Source organism: Fragaria vesca, linkage group LG7 (assembly GCF_000184155.1).
Source record: "Fragaria vesca subsp. vesca linkage group LG7, FraVesHawaii_1.0, whole genome shotgun sequence".
NCBI lineage: Eukaryota > Viridiplantae > Streptophyta > Magnoliopsida > Rosales > Rosaceae > Fragaria > Fragaria vesca.
Genome location: NC_020497.1, coordinates 21,299,110 through 21,314,064, shown reverse-complemented (window position 1 = coordinate 21,314,064; position 14,955 = coordinate 21,299,110). Strand labels below are relative to the sequence as shown.

The following is a 14,955-nucleotide window of genomic DNA, read 5'->3' as shown; positions in this document are numbered from 1 at the left end:
ACCTATTAATTGCTCATTTTGGTACCTAACTTTCAAAACTACTTTAGTGGTTCCTGAACTAATGCTATGTTATCCGTTTTGGTACTTCTGTCTTTTTCGACGTTAAAAATGCTTACGTGTTAAACGATTTGATGATCAGAATATGGATAAATGAGTAATACACACACATTTATCTGTGTTAAGGTTTTTTCTACTAGTGTTTTTCCATATACATCTGATTTTAATATGCATTCTTAACTTATATATGGTATCCTTCTGACATAGGTCCTGCTCAAGAGCTTGTAGAGAAAAGCCATTTTTTGAGACAATAGCTAGAGCATTAAGGCCTGGCGGTGTTCTATGTAACATGGCAGAGTGTATGTGTGGCTCCATACACACCTTATTGAAGATATGATCTCTGTTTGCCAGCTAACATTCAAGGGGTCATTTAACTATACATGGGCGAGTGTTCCTACATATCCAAGGTAGCAACCTACTTTTTTTTTTTGTTACATAACTTCAGTTGGATGATTTGGCATAATAGAGAAACCTGCAGTCTGAGATGAAAATGAATTCTTCCCATTCATGGATCGGACAGATATCATGAATTGATTCCTAATCCGAGATTACTGTCGTGCAGCGGTGTTATAGGTTTCCTGCTATGTTCAACAGAAGGGCCTCCTGTTGATTTTAAAAATCCAGTCAATTCCATTGAAAAGTTGGAAGGAGCTGTTAACCATAAAAGAGAACTTCGGTTCTATAACTCTGAGGTAGGAGTCTCACGAATTCACCATTATAAATCTTTTACTTCAATTTCCTTTATTCAGTGTGGGTCTGTTTGTTCGTTTGACAGATGCACTCAGCTGCCTTTGCCTTGCCTGCTTGTTTGAGGAGGGAGGTGAGCACACTCCGTGATTCTTCAAATCCAGCCAGACGAAACGGCTCCTCCTTTTGCGGCATCGGTGGGGTTTACGTTTTACTGTGAGCTTATGTCTCTTGAGTGGCCTGTTTCTATATGTTTAGCCCTGTGACGTTATTGGATCTTATGAGTAATTTGCTCAGAAATCAAATAATTATGGATCTGAAATATGTGAACATGTTTCCGTTGGATTTCGATTTTGATTTGTTATTACTTTTCCTCTTTTTGATATGTTTTGTTTTTCTCCAAGCGATACGAAAACACAACTGCTACAGAAAGTAAAAGGGAACTACAAGTTCTAGGGATTTTTCACCCCTACAAATTAAGGTAACTATGGTACTAACTAGAATCTGATCTTGGAAATACAACAGGGTATAGCCGCTGGTACCCAAGTTTTAGGGAGTTTTCACCCCCCTTGTCAATAGTCAGTCGAGGACAGGAGTTCGTTTTTATATGCTTCTTTGGTCGATTGCGGCGACGGGCTCTCAGGGAAGAAAGAGCCAGCTCCTCCAGCTGAGCATTGTTTTTGTTCAAATCGGGAAGCGCCTTGCAGAAATGCCACCAAAATTTGGAGACCACAGCCTTCAAGTCCTTTGCCATGAGAGAAAAGGCTTCAACTTTCGTATGGCATTTCACATTCTGGGTCGAGATAGGAAGGTCGGAGAAGGACATGTATGAGGAAGCCCAACTCAGAAGTTCTTCTCCATAGAAATCACCTTTGCTTAGACACTTTGTGATTGAGGAACCTAATTTTATTGAACCATCAGTGGTGTAAGTCCATATAATGCCTTCATTGTTGAACAGCATCATATCAAGTGGTTCTCCTGCTCGAATTACATAGCTGTTCTCTGTGTAGATTACTGGTTTCAGATTGTCGCAGATCAGTTTTAACACGCTTTCATCCATATATCGAAGCATTGGTACCTATATACACACACACATAGCTCACGTCGATCCACGTAGAACTAGAACATGCAAAAGCTAATTCATAAAATGAAGAAGAGTTTTGGGGAAGCGAAGTATATACTTACTTTCTTAAGTGCATCAATGCAGAGAAGGCGCTTTATGGATCTTCTGTCCTTCCGGGGAAGAATAGAGAGTAGATTCTCCACATGAACATCTTTGTTTTCTTCCAATTTCTGTCGTACGTTTTCGATGATCACAGTCTTCATATCGTTAGGGAGATGATTTCTTGACATCCACCATTGTATCTCTTGCTCTTTCGATATCATCTCCTGTCTTACCTGCTCCGATTTCGTAGTTGCCAACTGCATATATGTCTGTTTTCCACAACACAGACAACAATGGACCTCAGAGTTATGTTTCAATCCTTAACTTATTTAAAAACTTAACAAGAGAGCCATATTACCAACCTGTACATTTCCAATAAGATACAAAAATAGTAGCAAACCAATGAGAGATATAACAATTGCGAAGCAGTTTTCCCACTCATAGGTACTCGTTTCCAAATTCTGACCAAGAGAACTGCAGAGAATAACATGGTTAATTTTGAACACTGCAAATGAAATGACGGTATGCACAGTTTACATGTATCTGTATATGCAGTTATGCACTATGCAGACCTTAGATTTCGCAGACCCCACCAGAAAGAGTAAAAGAACTTCTTGGAAAAATCTGTGGAGTTGGAGTATGTGATACCGGATTCGAGGGCGTTGAGGAAGATTCCGAAGTTAAATTCTGTTGTATTTGATGAACTCACAGACGGGCATTTTTCGTCAAGGAAAGTGACATATGCTGGAATTTTAGGTCCGTCATCACAGATGTGGTAAGGTAATGCACATCCTATAGTATCAGGATGGTCTTTACAAGCCTTGTGCCAGCATGATTCCTCTCGCTGAACAGAAAGGAAATACCAAAAGGCTCCAAGTACCTAAAATTCAACAAATTAATCAATTACTAGAAAACTCAGTGAAGCAGTAAGTACTAGAAACTAAGTTAAAGTGAATGATTACTGCAGTATATATGTGGTTAATGATTAAACTTACATGACTGGCGAGGATGTAGAGGAAAAAATTGAAAGCAGCTCTAGCCCATATTCCGGTTTGTTTGAGTTCTTTACACGAAAGGTAGATTCTACAGATCTTTGGAATATATTGGAAGAGAAGGAACACGTTCAAAATCTTCCTTTTGTGCTCAATGCCATCCATTTTCAGAAAGAAAACAAACATTGCCACCTTCGCAAGTTGACACAGTTCAAGTATTAGCTAGGCTCAAAACCGAGAACTAACAGTGTACGTATAAGCATATAGGAGAAGATGTTATGTCTTACTTGTGGGATGGGAAGAACTGCTATGAAGTCTATTATGATGGAGATAGATAACCAGGATATCTTCTGAGATATTGCCTTGGCAAAGTCAAGCAACTCTGCCTTTTCCCATACCCAACCTGGCTTCCCTCTTTTTGATATCTCAGACACCACTATGTTACTACAAACACGAATTTCATGTAGGATATGCGTTATGAAAGTCATATCGGTGAGTGATCGGAGGACTAGAGATGCAGTGCCCGCACTCTTGTCTCTACTAATGCACTTTTTGTCTTTGTTGATGTAGGGGATATAGAAGAACAAAGGGTCTGTGGTTACTGAAATCAGACATGAAATCACGAATATCTTGTACCACATTCCAATGAAGGCCCCTTGGGGGTCAAAGAATTCCTTAAAGGTAGGCCAATTTGTCTGTGACAATATTGAATGTCCTCCATTGATCGCAGGAGTCTTAGGAGATTGCAGCCTCCCTTTGCTGTCTAACTCGTAACCTTCTGTAATGCTGATGCAGAAACAAACATATTAGTTGATCGAAGCAATGAGATGGGGAACTAATTAAGAAAAGGGTGCGAGCCAGCTTTCGTTTCGCCTTCAAATTAGCATATTGAAGTTCTTTAGAGACTAGAAGCGAAAAGAAAACAAAAATCACTGACAATTTGTTGAAGCAATCAGGAACAATTTGGCTCTCTTAGAAGCTTACCTTATCATGAAACTGCTGTCGTCTGGATGAACAGCCATAACGCAAGACCCTGATTATATAAGTATCTGTGATGGACAGGTTATTAAGTTATGAAACTAAAATGGAACTTAGGTTTAGTGTTTTCTCTTTGAGAGAGAAAATCTAGTTAAAATTTGCAACCAAAACTGAAATAGGATGGTATTGGTTACTATGTCAGACAACGTTGTTCACACTCAGTTTTATAGACATATACGAAGCATTAGGTCGATATATAAATAACTAGAAAAAGAAAAGAAGGTCAGCTTGCCGGGTTAGACGATTCAAGTTGAAGAAAAAAAAATATACATATATAAACGAGGGCATGAAACATGAGGTGATCGTGATCGTTTCATTGGAGCTTGTATTATTAATCTTCATCTCCTGTCAATTAACAATTACTAATGTCAATTAACTTTCTGGATTAGTTGAACCATTACTGATGTCTATTGATCCGTTGAAACTCTAGTACTTGACAACTGGGGTTGCCACTTCCAGTACTATATGAAGATTAAAACAAAATCAAGTTACCTCTCAAGTGGCCGGAACCTTCAAATCAGGGGGCGGCTGCTGCAACAAGCTAAGAGGCAATACTGCCAGGCTTGATCAAGGATATATGTATTTTCAAAGTTTGATGCCATGTTGGTTAATTGCTTCATATCTTTTACTTCAAAATTACGCTGTTAGTGCTTCAGTTAAATCCAGATCATGAATCTCTAAACTTGAAGCTTGCTGGGAATTGGTAATTGCATGTCTACGAAGGTAGCTATATACTTCGGAGTTTGGAGTAGTCTAGCTGCTTTCGCACTCTTTTTTATTTTTGGAGAGAAATGAATATTTCATTAATCATGGAACAAACCTAATTACAAAGCCTACAACAACAAGGCCGGAAAACAACTGATAATAAAGAGTATGAGTCTTCAACTCGATCAAACTAGAAAGAGCGTAAGAAAACATATAACTCACTAAACTATAAGTCGTAGACCCTACAACCGATATTAAAAATGCAACAAAACTAACAAATCTAACATCCACCATCTATGATCGCTAATATTGCTTTCGCCATCACCGCCAACAATTGAGAGGTTCTAGGTGTTGATGTTTTGAAAGAAAAAGTTCACCTTTGTTTTGTACACTAATGATTATACTTGGATTTCCAGAATTTGCATATACATTCTGACGTCGTCATACATTCTCATATAGCCTCTGAATCTTGCAAGTTGTTAATTGACTTACCTAGAATAGGATACTGAGCAATCATGAATTGAACGAAGATATATAAACTACTCTCAAGTCTAAAATGCAAATTGATATTAGACTAACAATTAATTGACAATTGCATTATACTACTAATTCAACTTGCTGTCTTTGCATGTATAGATCGAAGAGTCATACAGATGGATCTTATCCCACAAATTGCTTCCCAATTGATATTTGGCTAAACATTATGCTTAGTATATCATTGGGAAGAAGTCAAAAGAACTACATGTACAGTATTGTACTAGTTGGGTAAACATCATGCTTGAATTCTGTTACCTAAGAGTCTAAGAATGATGACCAACTTGGCTTTCAGAATTCAGATACTTGCAATTCTCTTATGAATGTTCCAAATTAATTAATCAGGATTCAGGACCAATATAAGTGAATATCTCGTTCTGAAAGTTCTTCGCTTATTGAACAGAACATATAATATTAGTCCTACATGCGTATAACTAGCTACTAGGGCACTACATGACTAGCTAGCTTGGGCGCACCCTAGGCATTAGGTTCTCTTCTGCAGATACTCAATTCGTGTTCTTGGCGAGGTCGCAGCTCCTACTCCAACGGTAGCCGGCCTATTCGGGTTACTGCGGTTTCGACGAAACGACATTCCTATGGTAGAGCTCGCCACCCTCTGTTTCTCTCGAGGATCGTCGTAGTTCCAGTACATTTTGCACTTGGTGGCAACTGCTTTCAAGTCCGTGGCCGTGATAGCAAACCCTTCCACTCTCGTGTGACATTTCACATTTTCTGTTGAGATCGGGATGGTTGCAAGCGAGACGTGTTGCATGTTCTTCGACACCCAACTCAAAAGCTGTTCATCTCCATAAATACCACCGTTCTCAACCGTCCTGTGAATCTTATTAGATGCAGAAGTACCAGTACTATTCGACGAGTAGATCCACATAGTTCCTTCTGTGACGAGCACCATTCGATCAACTGGTTCATCCACCTTGGCAACATAGCTATTCTCAGGGTATATCACAGGCTTTAGATAGTCGCATATCATTTTCAACACCTTTGGATTCATACCTTTAAGTATTGGTACCTACAAACATATACGTAGACATCATATATATGAAAATCTAACAAAGAAACGGAGTGATGAGTATTAATATGAGAGTCTTACTTTTCTTAGAGTACTCATGCAGAGAACACGCTTGAGCGATTTTTTGGTTGCCCAGGGAAGAATGGAGAACAGATTCTCCACGTCGGCGTGCTTGTCTTGTTCTAATTTTTCTCTTATCTTTACCATGATTTCTTTCCTCAAATTCTCAGGGAGGCAATTCTTCTCCATCCACACTTTCATATCTTGCTCTTTTGATTTGATCTTCCTTCTTATCTCCTCTGACTTTTCAGTTTCCATAGACATAAATGTCTGCATAGAATTGAAAAATTAAGTTTAGTTTGATTAGCTTGATCCTCCCAATCCTGTCCAACCAAGGAAATTGATATATAGATAGATAGATAGATTGATTGCCGACCTGCACATTTCCTATGAGGTACAAAAATAGTAACAAGCCAATGATAGAAATAAGAATTGCGAATAAATTCTCCCATACGTAGTCACTTGTTACAAGGTTCGTGCCAAAATTACTGCAAAGAACCAATCATATGATCAAGCATATGCTTTAAAAATTGTTACATACGTATGGACAAAAAACATGATATAAATCATATACTAATGTAAGATTGATATTCAACTAATTGTATACAATTAATCATTAGCTTTAATCAACAAATTAATATATGCAAACCTCAAATTTCGCAAACCCCACCAGAAACAGTAACATAACTTTTGTGAAAAGTTAGTTGATACTGTGTTATTGGACTTTAGGGAATCAAGAAATATTCCGAAATCAAATGGTCCATCGGCAATTATAGGGCATGATGCATTTAGCTGTGTTACGAGTGTCACCATATCTGTGGAATTTTTGTAGTCATCACAATAAAAGTTACTTATACAATTGTCACCGCATTTTCGATGCCAACATGATGTCTCTCGTTGAATCGAAAAGAAATACCAAAAGGCTCCAAGTACCTGTAATAAAAGACAACACTAAGTAAGATAACTTTTTGAAACTCGATCTTAAAAAGAAAAAAGAATTAATAAAGAACACAGTGAAAATAAACTCACATGACTTGCAAAAATATAGAGAAAGAAATTGAATAGTCCTTTAATCCATATTCCATGGCTCTTTCTAAGTATTTTGGATGATACGTGAATACGATAAATTCTTGCCAAATATTGAGCTAGAAGAAAGAAATTCAGAATCTTTCTCTGGTCCAAATATCCAGGGCCTCTCATTTTGAAGAAGACAATAAGTAGTAGCACCTGGACACAGAAATAGTAATCAGTAAGAAATCCATTAGTAATTAAACCTAGCTAGCTAAATATGAGCGAGGTTTAACTCGATAAACTTACCTGTGGGATAGGAAGAACAGACAGAATGTCAGTGATGAAAGAGCGCCATGACAAATTGTCAATTACAGCATCAAAATATTCAAAAATATAGAAAAATTTCGATTCTTCCTGCGTCGCCATCTTATCCGAGGCTGCAGCGATCATAGCTTCACGAATCTGATAGATAATATGCACTATAAAAGTGATATCCATGAGTGATCGCAAAATGATAGTTGCAGTTCTCAATTGTATGTCTGCTTGAAGGCACTTCCTTTCCCTATCGATGATAGGAATGTAAAAGAAGAGTGGATCCAGTGAGACTGCGATAACACACGAGGCTACAAATATGGAATCCCACCATGAACCCCGAACCCAGAAACTAGTCCACCACGGACTGAATCTCCTTTTCGTTTTCTTCATTTCTGATGGTCTCCAACGTTGTCCATATTGAGTTGTGTAACCTGTGCCTGTGAAACTGGTGTAGAATATGGGAATTGCAGTCAGAAACAGAAAGGAACAAGAGCTAGCTTGCATGCAAAGAAACTAACCTAACTTCTGGGGCTTCATCCGCCGAGTTGATCATGATTATTACAGTTTAGATGATGCAAAGAAATTAAAACTGATGGAATTCGGGTATAATTGTAGGACTTTATAACAAGGATTTGTGTAGCTCTTGTTCATATGTGGTAGGTAATGGTCGTTGACGAAGACCTTGTCGTAAGATTACTACATCAATATTGATGAATTATTATTGCCAACCATCCCAGCTAGTTCCGGCCCAGTTGTTCATGATTACAATTGACCTACTTATTAAAACCATGAACAAGTCCCCTCATTTAGAAATAAAGTTAAATATAAATTATGAGAAGTATCTGAGGGATAATGCCTTGCATAAAATTTGAGTTGCTTACTTTTTCTATTCTGAGAATTAAGAAGGAATAATACTGATCTTGCAAGTTGCTACTTGACTTAAATCTTTCAGGTCACCCAAGAAATTATCTGATACATATGGGTTAAGGTGAGTGGTACTTCATTTGTTCATTGTGGCATACCTAGCGATCATTTGTCATATACTTACATATATGTATCATATACATATATACTCAATACCAAACTTTCAAACCATTAAGTTTACATTTTCAATAGATATCGATGAAATGATTTATATTCCCGTGTCTTGCTTGAGTGTTCAGTGCTTTGTAGTTGCCTTTGCTGGGTTTACTTCTATCGGAAATAAACTCATCAGGAAATAAAAACAAGGAAAATCCTCAAAGGAAAACTTGGTGATGATGATGAGCATGGTAGTAAATAAAATTAGGAATGAACTTATCCCTCATTTTAACTGGGCTAAAGCTAGCCCATTGTTTGGTTAATCAAGAGGCCCAACCCAATCCTTAGGAAAATGAGGAAACCACAACGAGTTTTATATACGAGTGAGGAGGAAACATTACTAGCTAACTCCTCGAAAGATAAAACGGAGCCACTAAAATGTTACTATCACCAACATACAAATTAACAAAACACAAATTCAACCTCCTAAAGCAATACTAATGGAAAAGGAAGTTAAGAGATACTCCTAAAGAATCTCTACGAAAATAAGAGTGAAAGAATCATGCTGCTGCCTATCTATGCTTTCATGCTCCTCACCACCTTACCCCTTGATTCTATTACCTCGTAGCTGCAAGTCTCTCCTTTCTTCTCCAATTCCTCAATTTTCTTCAGAAACATGTCCAACTTGCTCTTAATACTCTTAATAGCGTTTTCCACTTGCTGTTCTATGGCAGAACCAATATAACAATCATGAAAAAGGATAGCATCAATCTCATTGACAACCTTATCGATGAGAAATTTCACGTCTCCCAACTCCTTGATGCAAAACACACTTGCATCACGCATTGTGTCCAGCATCATGTGGTTAACCTCCATACTCTTTTCGTATTCTGTTATCAAACCAAGAGCCCAGTGATGTCCAGCGATTACTGGGGCAATGGAGGCAGCTGTAGCTGCTGCAACAACTGGATTAGCCATAGCTAGTGCTGCGGCCGCAGTAATAAACTGAGCAGCCACCGTGGTGATGAATATCATAATCACCGCCTTCTTCCATGCGCGAACGCTCTTCTGCTTCTTTCCCAGCTTCACATATTCGAGTTTCAGTTTATCGATCAGGCCTTGATGCTTGGCCTGCAAGCTTTCAATCTTTTGAATTAATTTGTCTGCAGAGTCGTAATGGTGTGCAGTGGCCTTGAGGCTCTTCAGTTTCTCCTATATCCTCAAGTACTTATTCCCTCCCTTAGGATCAGCAATCTCCATCTCGCATTGTTGAATCAATTGATCAATCTCCAAATGGTTGTTGCGAGCCGATTTGAGAAACTTGTCCAAAACGGAGCAGAAATCCAGCATCTCCTCGCTGTTGTGGACGTACTCCTCGACCACCACCTTGAAGGTTTCTTTCCTCATCGCCATCTTCTTCTTCTTATGCTTCCATGCACCACTCGTTATGTCTTCTCTGCAAACCCTGATTGCGTCCACAGTGTGCTTGTTAAAATCTGTCACGTACGCTATGGCTTCATTCACATAATCAGTTGAGACACCTCCATTCTGAAGGGTGCTGATGACCTTTGTGGTTCGGCTTTGGACGTCGGCGTCAAAGGATTTCAAATCTGCATCTTCATCACAAGCGACAATATATGATTTCCAGTCTGCTTCACGCCTGCAAAGGTCCTTAAGTACCAAGAACGCCCTGCGGATTGACTCTCTCTTTCCACTCATTATCTGTCACTCGTTGAATTCACAAAAGCAATATCCCTTAGTCGAAAGAATATAAAAAGCATGCATATGCAAAAAGTAAAGAGTTTTGTGTGAACGACATGCAAATACACGATACCATGTGAATAATTAAGATTTATGACTTCATTATACATACAGATGTCAGATAAGTAGGAGAAAGTATTAAACAAGCTAAGAAAATAAGTAGTTCAAATGAAAGCATAGAAAACGAAAATTGGAGTGCTCACCTTAATCGATCTGCACGACTGCACAACTGAGAGTGATAAAAGGGACTTAATTGAAATGCTTGTGAAGACTATAAAAGCCTCTCGCTCTTTTATAGAGCCATTTCAAGGCTTCCAGGTCCCCAACTTGCTGAAATGGTTCGTGGAACCATGCAAATTTCCAAAATGCCTTGACTTGTTTGGAACAGGTCCAAGTCAAATGATTCGAAGCACTTCAATTTTACTTGTGGATTAATTTGCGCTGCAATTGCCAAGTTATGTACGTCCAAATTAGGGCAGTGCTGTTGCACCGAAACGTCATTTCCTCGCGTTCCGAAACGAACGGCAACGCTTTTTCCACATATATACCCTTTTGATACGGCGTCGAAACGCGTATCGTTGGATTGGATACGGCGCGGAAACGCGAATCGTTGGATTGGATACGTCGTGGAAACGTGAATCATTGATTGGATACGTTTGTCTAAGTTAGAATCTGATCTCTTCCTCCTTATTTTCTTCAATTTACCTGATCTATGAGAGATGCCTTGGAATCGCGATTCCAATTCGAGATTGATCCAACCAACCGAATTTGAAACTAATTGAAAAGAAATAGAAAAGAGAGGATGAAGCAGAGAGAAGGTGATAGCAGATCGAGGTTCTCGGTGACGGGAGGAAGAAAAATGAGAGGATGAAGAAAAGGAAAGCTTCCGGCAGTGGTCTGAGGGGTAGTAGTCTAAAACTCTAATTGAAGAATTTTCCGGCTATGGCAGCGGTGAGAGAAATCTTCACTTTGGGGGATCAGGATCCTCTCCTTGGCTGATCCCTATCCTTGGTTGTCCTTGACTTCCAATCTTGTCCGTTAACTAGATATCAAAAAGTTATAATTTAGCCACCTCAGCTTTTATTCATTAAATATCTAAATGACAATTAAAGCTCAAGTACGTAGCTAGCGACACAAATGAAGAAACGATGAGATATATAACAATAAGAGTAAGTAGCAGCTAGCTTGAAGGATGGAGTTGATCGATAGCTAGCTGTAGCTGCTAAGTAAAAGTAAAAAATACACAATTGCGCGCTCTAGATCACTGCAGGCTGGGGTCGATTTGCAGGCATCACCCACTGTAGCCGGTAGGATGGATATTTGATGTTGCTACAGTACGCTTCCTTGGCCCGGCCGGTGCCTTCTGATCAGCCGCCTCATCTTGAGAAGCATTGTAGTCGAAAGCCGGCCAAAAATCTCCGCACGCAGTTACTATGTTTCTCAAGTCATTGGCCGTGAGGACAAACGCCTCTACCTTTGACTGGCACTTGACATTTGCAACTGAGATAGGAAGCGCCTTAAAAGATGATGATGATGCTAATTGCAGAAGCATGTGTCCATAAGCATCACCCTTCTCGAGGAAGTGAGCTTCCATGGACGAAGAAGGAACTAGTCCTCCTGACGTTGCTTTTCCAGAATGACTAGTCTGATGATCAGTAGCAGTCGTGTAAGTCCACATTGACCCATCTGTAATGAAGACCATTCTATCAAATGGTACTCCCATTTCAAAAACCATTGTATTCTCCTGGTAATGGACCGGCTTCAGATAGTCGCACATCATCTTCAAAACTCTTCCATCCACCTCGCTAAGCATTGGTACCTACATATGTATGTATAAACAGACCACTGATTAGTAATTAAGCTTCAACACACGTACACAACCACTGATGACACAAGTCACAAACAAGGGTACTGTGAACTGTGACATACCTTTCTTAGCGTCTTCATGCCGACAAATCGCTTCACAACTTTCCTGGTATACGGGCGAAGAAGAGAGTATATATCATCCAGATCTGCACTTATGTCCTTTTCCAACTTCTCATTGATGTTTTTCATGATCTCTTCCTTCATGTCCTTCTCGAGACCATTATTTTGGATCCAATTATCTATATCGTTCTTTTTGATCCGGATCTTCTCTCTTACCTCATCCGCTCTGGTAGTTGCCCTCTCCATATAAATCTGCATGTTGCATATAATTAATAACTCCATCCATCAATTTAATCACCTCCTCGAGCAAATTAAATTAACCATTGCTATGTACAATAGCAAATATATATAATACTGTACATACATTAGTAACATATATAACATATATGGGTGATCGATTAGGTTACCAACCTGTACATTTCCAATGAGGTATAAAAACAATAGCAAGCCGATGATAGAAATAAAAATGGCAAAGCTGTTTTCCCACAGATAGGTACTTGTTGTTAAACTTGTACCAAAATTACTGCCGGACACAGAAGAAATTGTTAAATGATTAGTAATTGTAAAATGCTGGTTGATGAATGACCCGACTGAATTAAGTTATAAATGTAGATTACCTCAAGTTTCGCAAGCCCCACCAAAAACAGTAACCAATCTTTTTTGGAACATTTATTTTCCCTTGGATATCATTTTTGAGGGCATCAAAAAATATTCCAAAATCAAATGGTGGATCGGTCATGTTATATGGAACTTTTAGAATGCATTGCTCGTCTAGAGTTGTATTGAATTGTGGGGTTATAAGTGCAGCAGTACTGTTTTGGCAGTAAAAGGTACATTCTGATTCTGTTCGATTTTTATCGGCGATGCAAGTTCGATACCAACATGATGTCTCTCGCTGAATAGAAAAAAAGTACCAAAAGGCTCCAACTACCTATAATTAACAACAAACATTTTTGATCAACACAAACTTAACTCAAGCAACTCACCTAATTCAATGGAAAAAAAACATATATAATGAATTGATGAGAAGAGGTGAGATGGATAAACTTACATGACTCGCAAGGATGTAGAGGAAAAAGTTAAATACACCTCTAACCCACAATGCAGATTCTGTGATCGCGACAGATGAAAGATAAATTCGATAGACTCTTGGCATATATTGGATTAGAAGAAAACCGCTCACAATCTTTCTTTTTAACAAGTAGTCATTGCCTCCGATTTTGAAAAACAATCCTACTATTAGCAGCTGGACAAAAAATCGTCGGTTAAAACTTTAAAAATACCATAAATTACAGCCAGTTAATTATCCAATCTCTAGCTAATAACTAGAAAGAGAGTTACGATATGTCTTACTTGTGGTATGGGCAATATAGCGAAAACGTCAGTTAGGAAAGATCGCCATGACAACTTGTGAGAAAATGCCTTTGCAAACTGAATCATTTGCTCTCGGGATACCGATTCATATTTAAAAACCAAACTTTCATCCTCTGAAACCCTTGTGAGTGCAAATTTGATAGCCACATATAGTTGGTATATGATATGCACCAGGAAAGTGATGTCTGTGACTGATCGGAAAATCAGAGCTGCAGTCTGCACTCTTTCGTCGTTTCCCATACACTTTTTTTCCTCGCTGGTGTATGGAATGTAAAAGAACAAGGGATCAAATAAAACTGCAATCACACATGAAGTTACCAGTATCTTATTCCACCATGGGTTCAAAGCTGAAGAAATTCCGGCAACTATTGGCCAATTCCATCTTTTGCTTCTTGCTTGAGGTTGTCCATGTTCGGGTGTCGGTTTTCGATGTGGCCATAGAGCCTCAGGACTATAGAAATCATAAGACATTTCTGGTGTAATGCTGATAGAAGAAAAACAAAAATAATGTAAATTAAATGAATCGAAGCCGTCTGATAAGTGATAAGCAATAATTCTACTACAACTGACCACTGAACGAAAAGGTCAACGATCGAATCCGTAACCTAAATTTATCAGAGTCGATACCCTCTCGAACGGAGAAGTCGATCCTTTCCAAATTAAAGGAAAAGAGACAGTACTATATATTGCAGAAAACTAACTTATTGCTAGGTTAATAAAACAAACCTCATTTGGATTTCATTGTTTGGTCCCTGATGTTTAGCCATAATTATTTTATGCCTTTCTGTTATGCTGGATGAGATGGTCTCAGAATTACTAACACAGCCGATCGCGATGGTAGTCTTCGTACTCGAGCAATTTTCCAATCCGCAGTACTGAATTTGAAAAAAAAAAATATGAAAATTAGTTACAGCAATGACTGGTGCTAGAAAGAGGAACAACGGTGGTCGGAAGCTAGAAAATTGTTAGTTTACGGTTTACAATCAAGCATAGAGACAGAATTACCAATTAAGGAAGATATATGCAGAGAAAGATCGAGTATGTTTTCTTACTTGAGGAAAGCAGGATCAACTAGACAATTAGTAGTTCTGGGTAGCTAGCTAGCTACAGAGCAAAGATTAGCGCTCTAGAATTGAAGTAGCATACATTATAAGATTGCAAGATGGAAATTCAGCTGGAATTGATCATTAACTTGAAACCAGATTAATCTGAAATAGCTAGACTATGGAACCCAACTATGTCCAGATTAAGTTATATAGACTTATTTACCTGCATATATA

General features: G+C 38.6%; 3 protein-coding genes across 3 annotated transcripts; all 3 read right to left on the bottom strand.

The window, feature by feature from the left end:
* Nucleotides 1-904: 904 nt before the first annotated feature.
* Nucleotides 905-3,962, bottom strand: LOC101308225 (cyclic nucleotide-gated ion channel 1-like). The gene is made up of 7 exons (XM_004307923.1): nt 3,886-3,962; nt 3,189-3,687; nt 2,905-3,093; nt 2,482-2,789; nt 2,272-2,383; nt 1,930-2,178; nt 905-1,822 (listed from the first exon to the last, which is right to left on the bottom strand). Exons 1-7 carry the CDS (start codon nt 3,921-3,923, stop codon nt 1,238-1,240), a joined length of 1,980 nt encoding a protein of 659 aa, XP_004307971.1. The 5' UTR covers nt 3,924-3,962; the 3' UTR covers nt 905-1,237.
* A 1,700-nt stretch (nt 3,963-5,662) lies between these two features.
* Nucleotides 5,663-8,266, bottom strand: LOC101314040 (cyclic nucleotide-gated ion channel 1-like). The gene is made up of 7 exons (XM_004309082.1): nt 8,113-8,266; nt 7,586-8,039; nt 7,298-7,495; nt 6,918-7,201; nt 6,645-6,756; nt 6,290-6,538; nt 5,663-6,208 (listed from the first exon to the last, which is right to left on the bottom strand). Exons 1-7 carry the CDS (start codon nt 8,145-8,147, stop codon nt 5,663-5,665), a joined length of 1,878 nt encoding a protein of 625 aa, XP_004309130.1. The 5' UTR covers nt 8,148-8,266.
* Nucleotides 8,267-11,475: 3,209 nt separating this feature from the next.
* LOC101307632 (cyclic nucleotide-gated ion channel 1-like) lies at nt 11,476-14,837 on the bottom strand. Its single transcript, XM_004307921.1, has 8 exons — nt 14,728-14,837; nt 14,402-14,550; nt 13,655-14,159; nt 13,353-13,547; nt 12,919-13,232; nt 12,713-12,824; nt 12,305-12,553; nt 11,476-12,194 (listed from the first exon to the last, which is right to left on the bottom strand). Exons 2-8 carry the CDS (start codon nt 14,440-14,442, stop codon nt 11,667-11,669), a joined length of 1,944 nt encoding a protein of 647 aa, XP_004307969.1. The 5' UTR covers nt 14,443-14,550; nt 14,728-14,837; the 3' UTR covers nt 11,476-11,666.
* Between the last annotated feature and the right edge of the window lie 118 nt (nt 14,838-14,955).

Excerpts from the sequence above, each read along its gene's own strand:
- LOC101308225 (XM_004307923.1), bottom strand. The coding sequence starts at position 3,923 with ATGGCTGTTCATCCAGACGACAGCAGTTTCATGATAAG. Across the intron at positions 3,688-3,885 it reads GACAGCAGTTTCATGATAAG|CATTACAGAAGGTTACGAGT; the intron begins GTAAGCTTCTAA and ends TTTCTGCATCAG. Across the intron at positions 1,823-1,929 it reads GCATTGATGCACTTAAGAAA|GTACCAATGCTTCGATATAT; the intron begins GTAAGTATATAC and ends GTGTGTATATAG.
- LOC101314040 (XM_004309082.1), bottom strand. The coding sequence starts at position 8,147 with ATGATCAACTCGGCGGATGAAGCCCCAGAAGTTAG. Across the intron at positions 7,202-7,297 it reads TCTATATTTTTGCAAGTCAT|GTACTTGGAGCCTTTTGGTA; the intron begins GTGAGTTTATTT and ends CTTTTATTACAG. Across the intron at positions 6,757-6,917 it reads TGGGGTTTGCGAAATTTGAG|TAATTTTGGCACGAACCTTG; the intron begins GTTTGCATATAT and ends GGTTCTTTGCAG.
- LOC101307632 (XM_004307921.1), bottom strand. The coding sequence starts at position 14,442 with ATGGCTAAACATCAGGGACCAAACAATGAAATCCAAATGAG. Across the intron at positions 14,160-14,401 it reads AACAATGAAATCCAAATGAG|CATTACACCAGAAATGTCTT; the intron begins GTTTGTTTTATT and ends TTCTTCTATCAG. Across the intron at positions 12,554-12,712 it reads ACCTCATTGGAAATGTACAG|ATTTATATGGAGAGGGCAAC; the intron begins GTTGGTAACCTA and ends TGCAACATGCAG.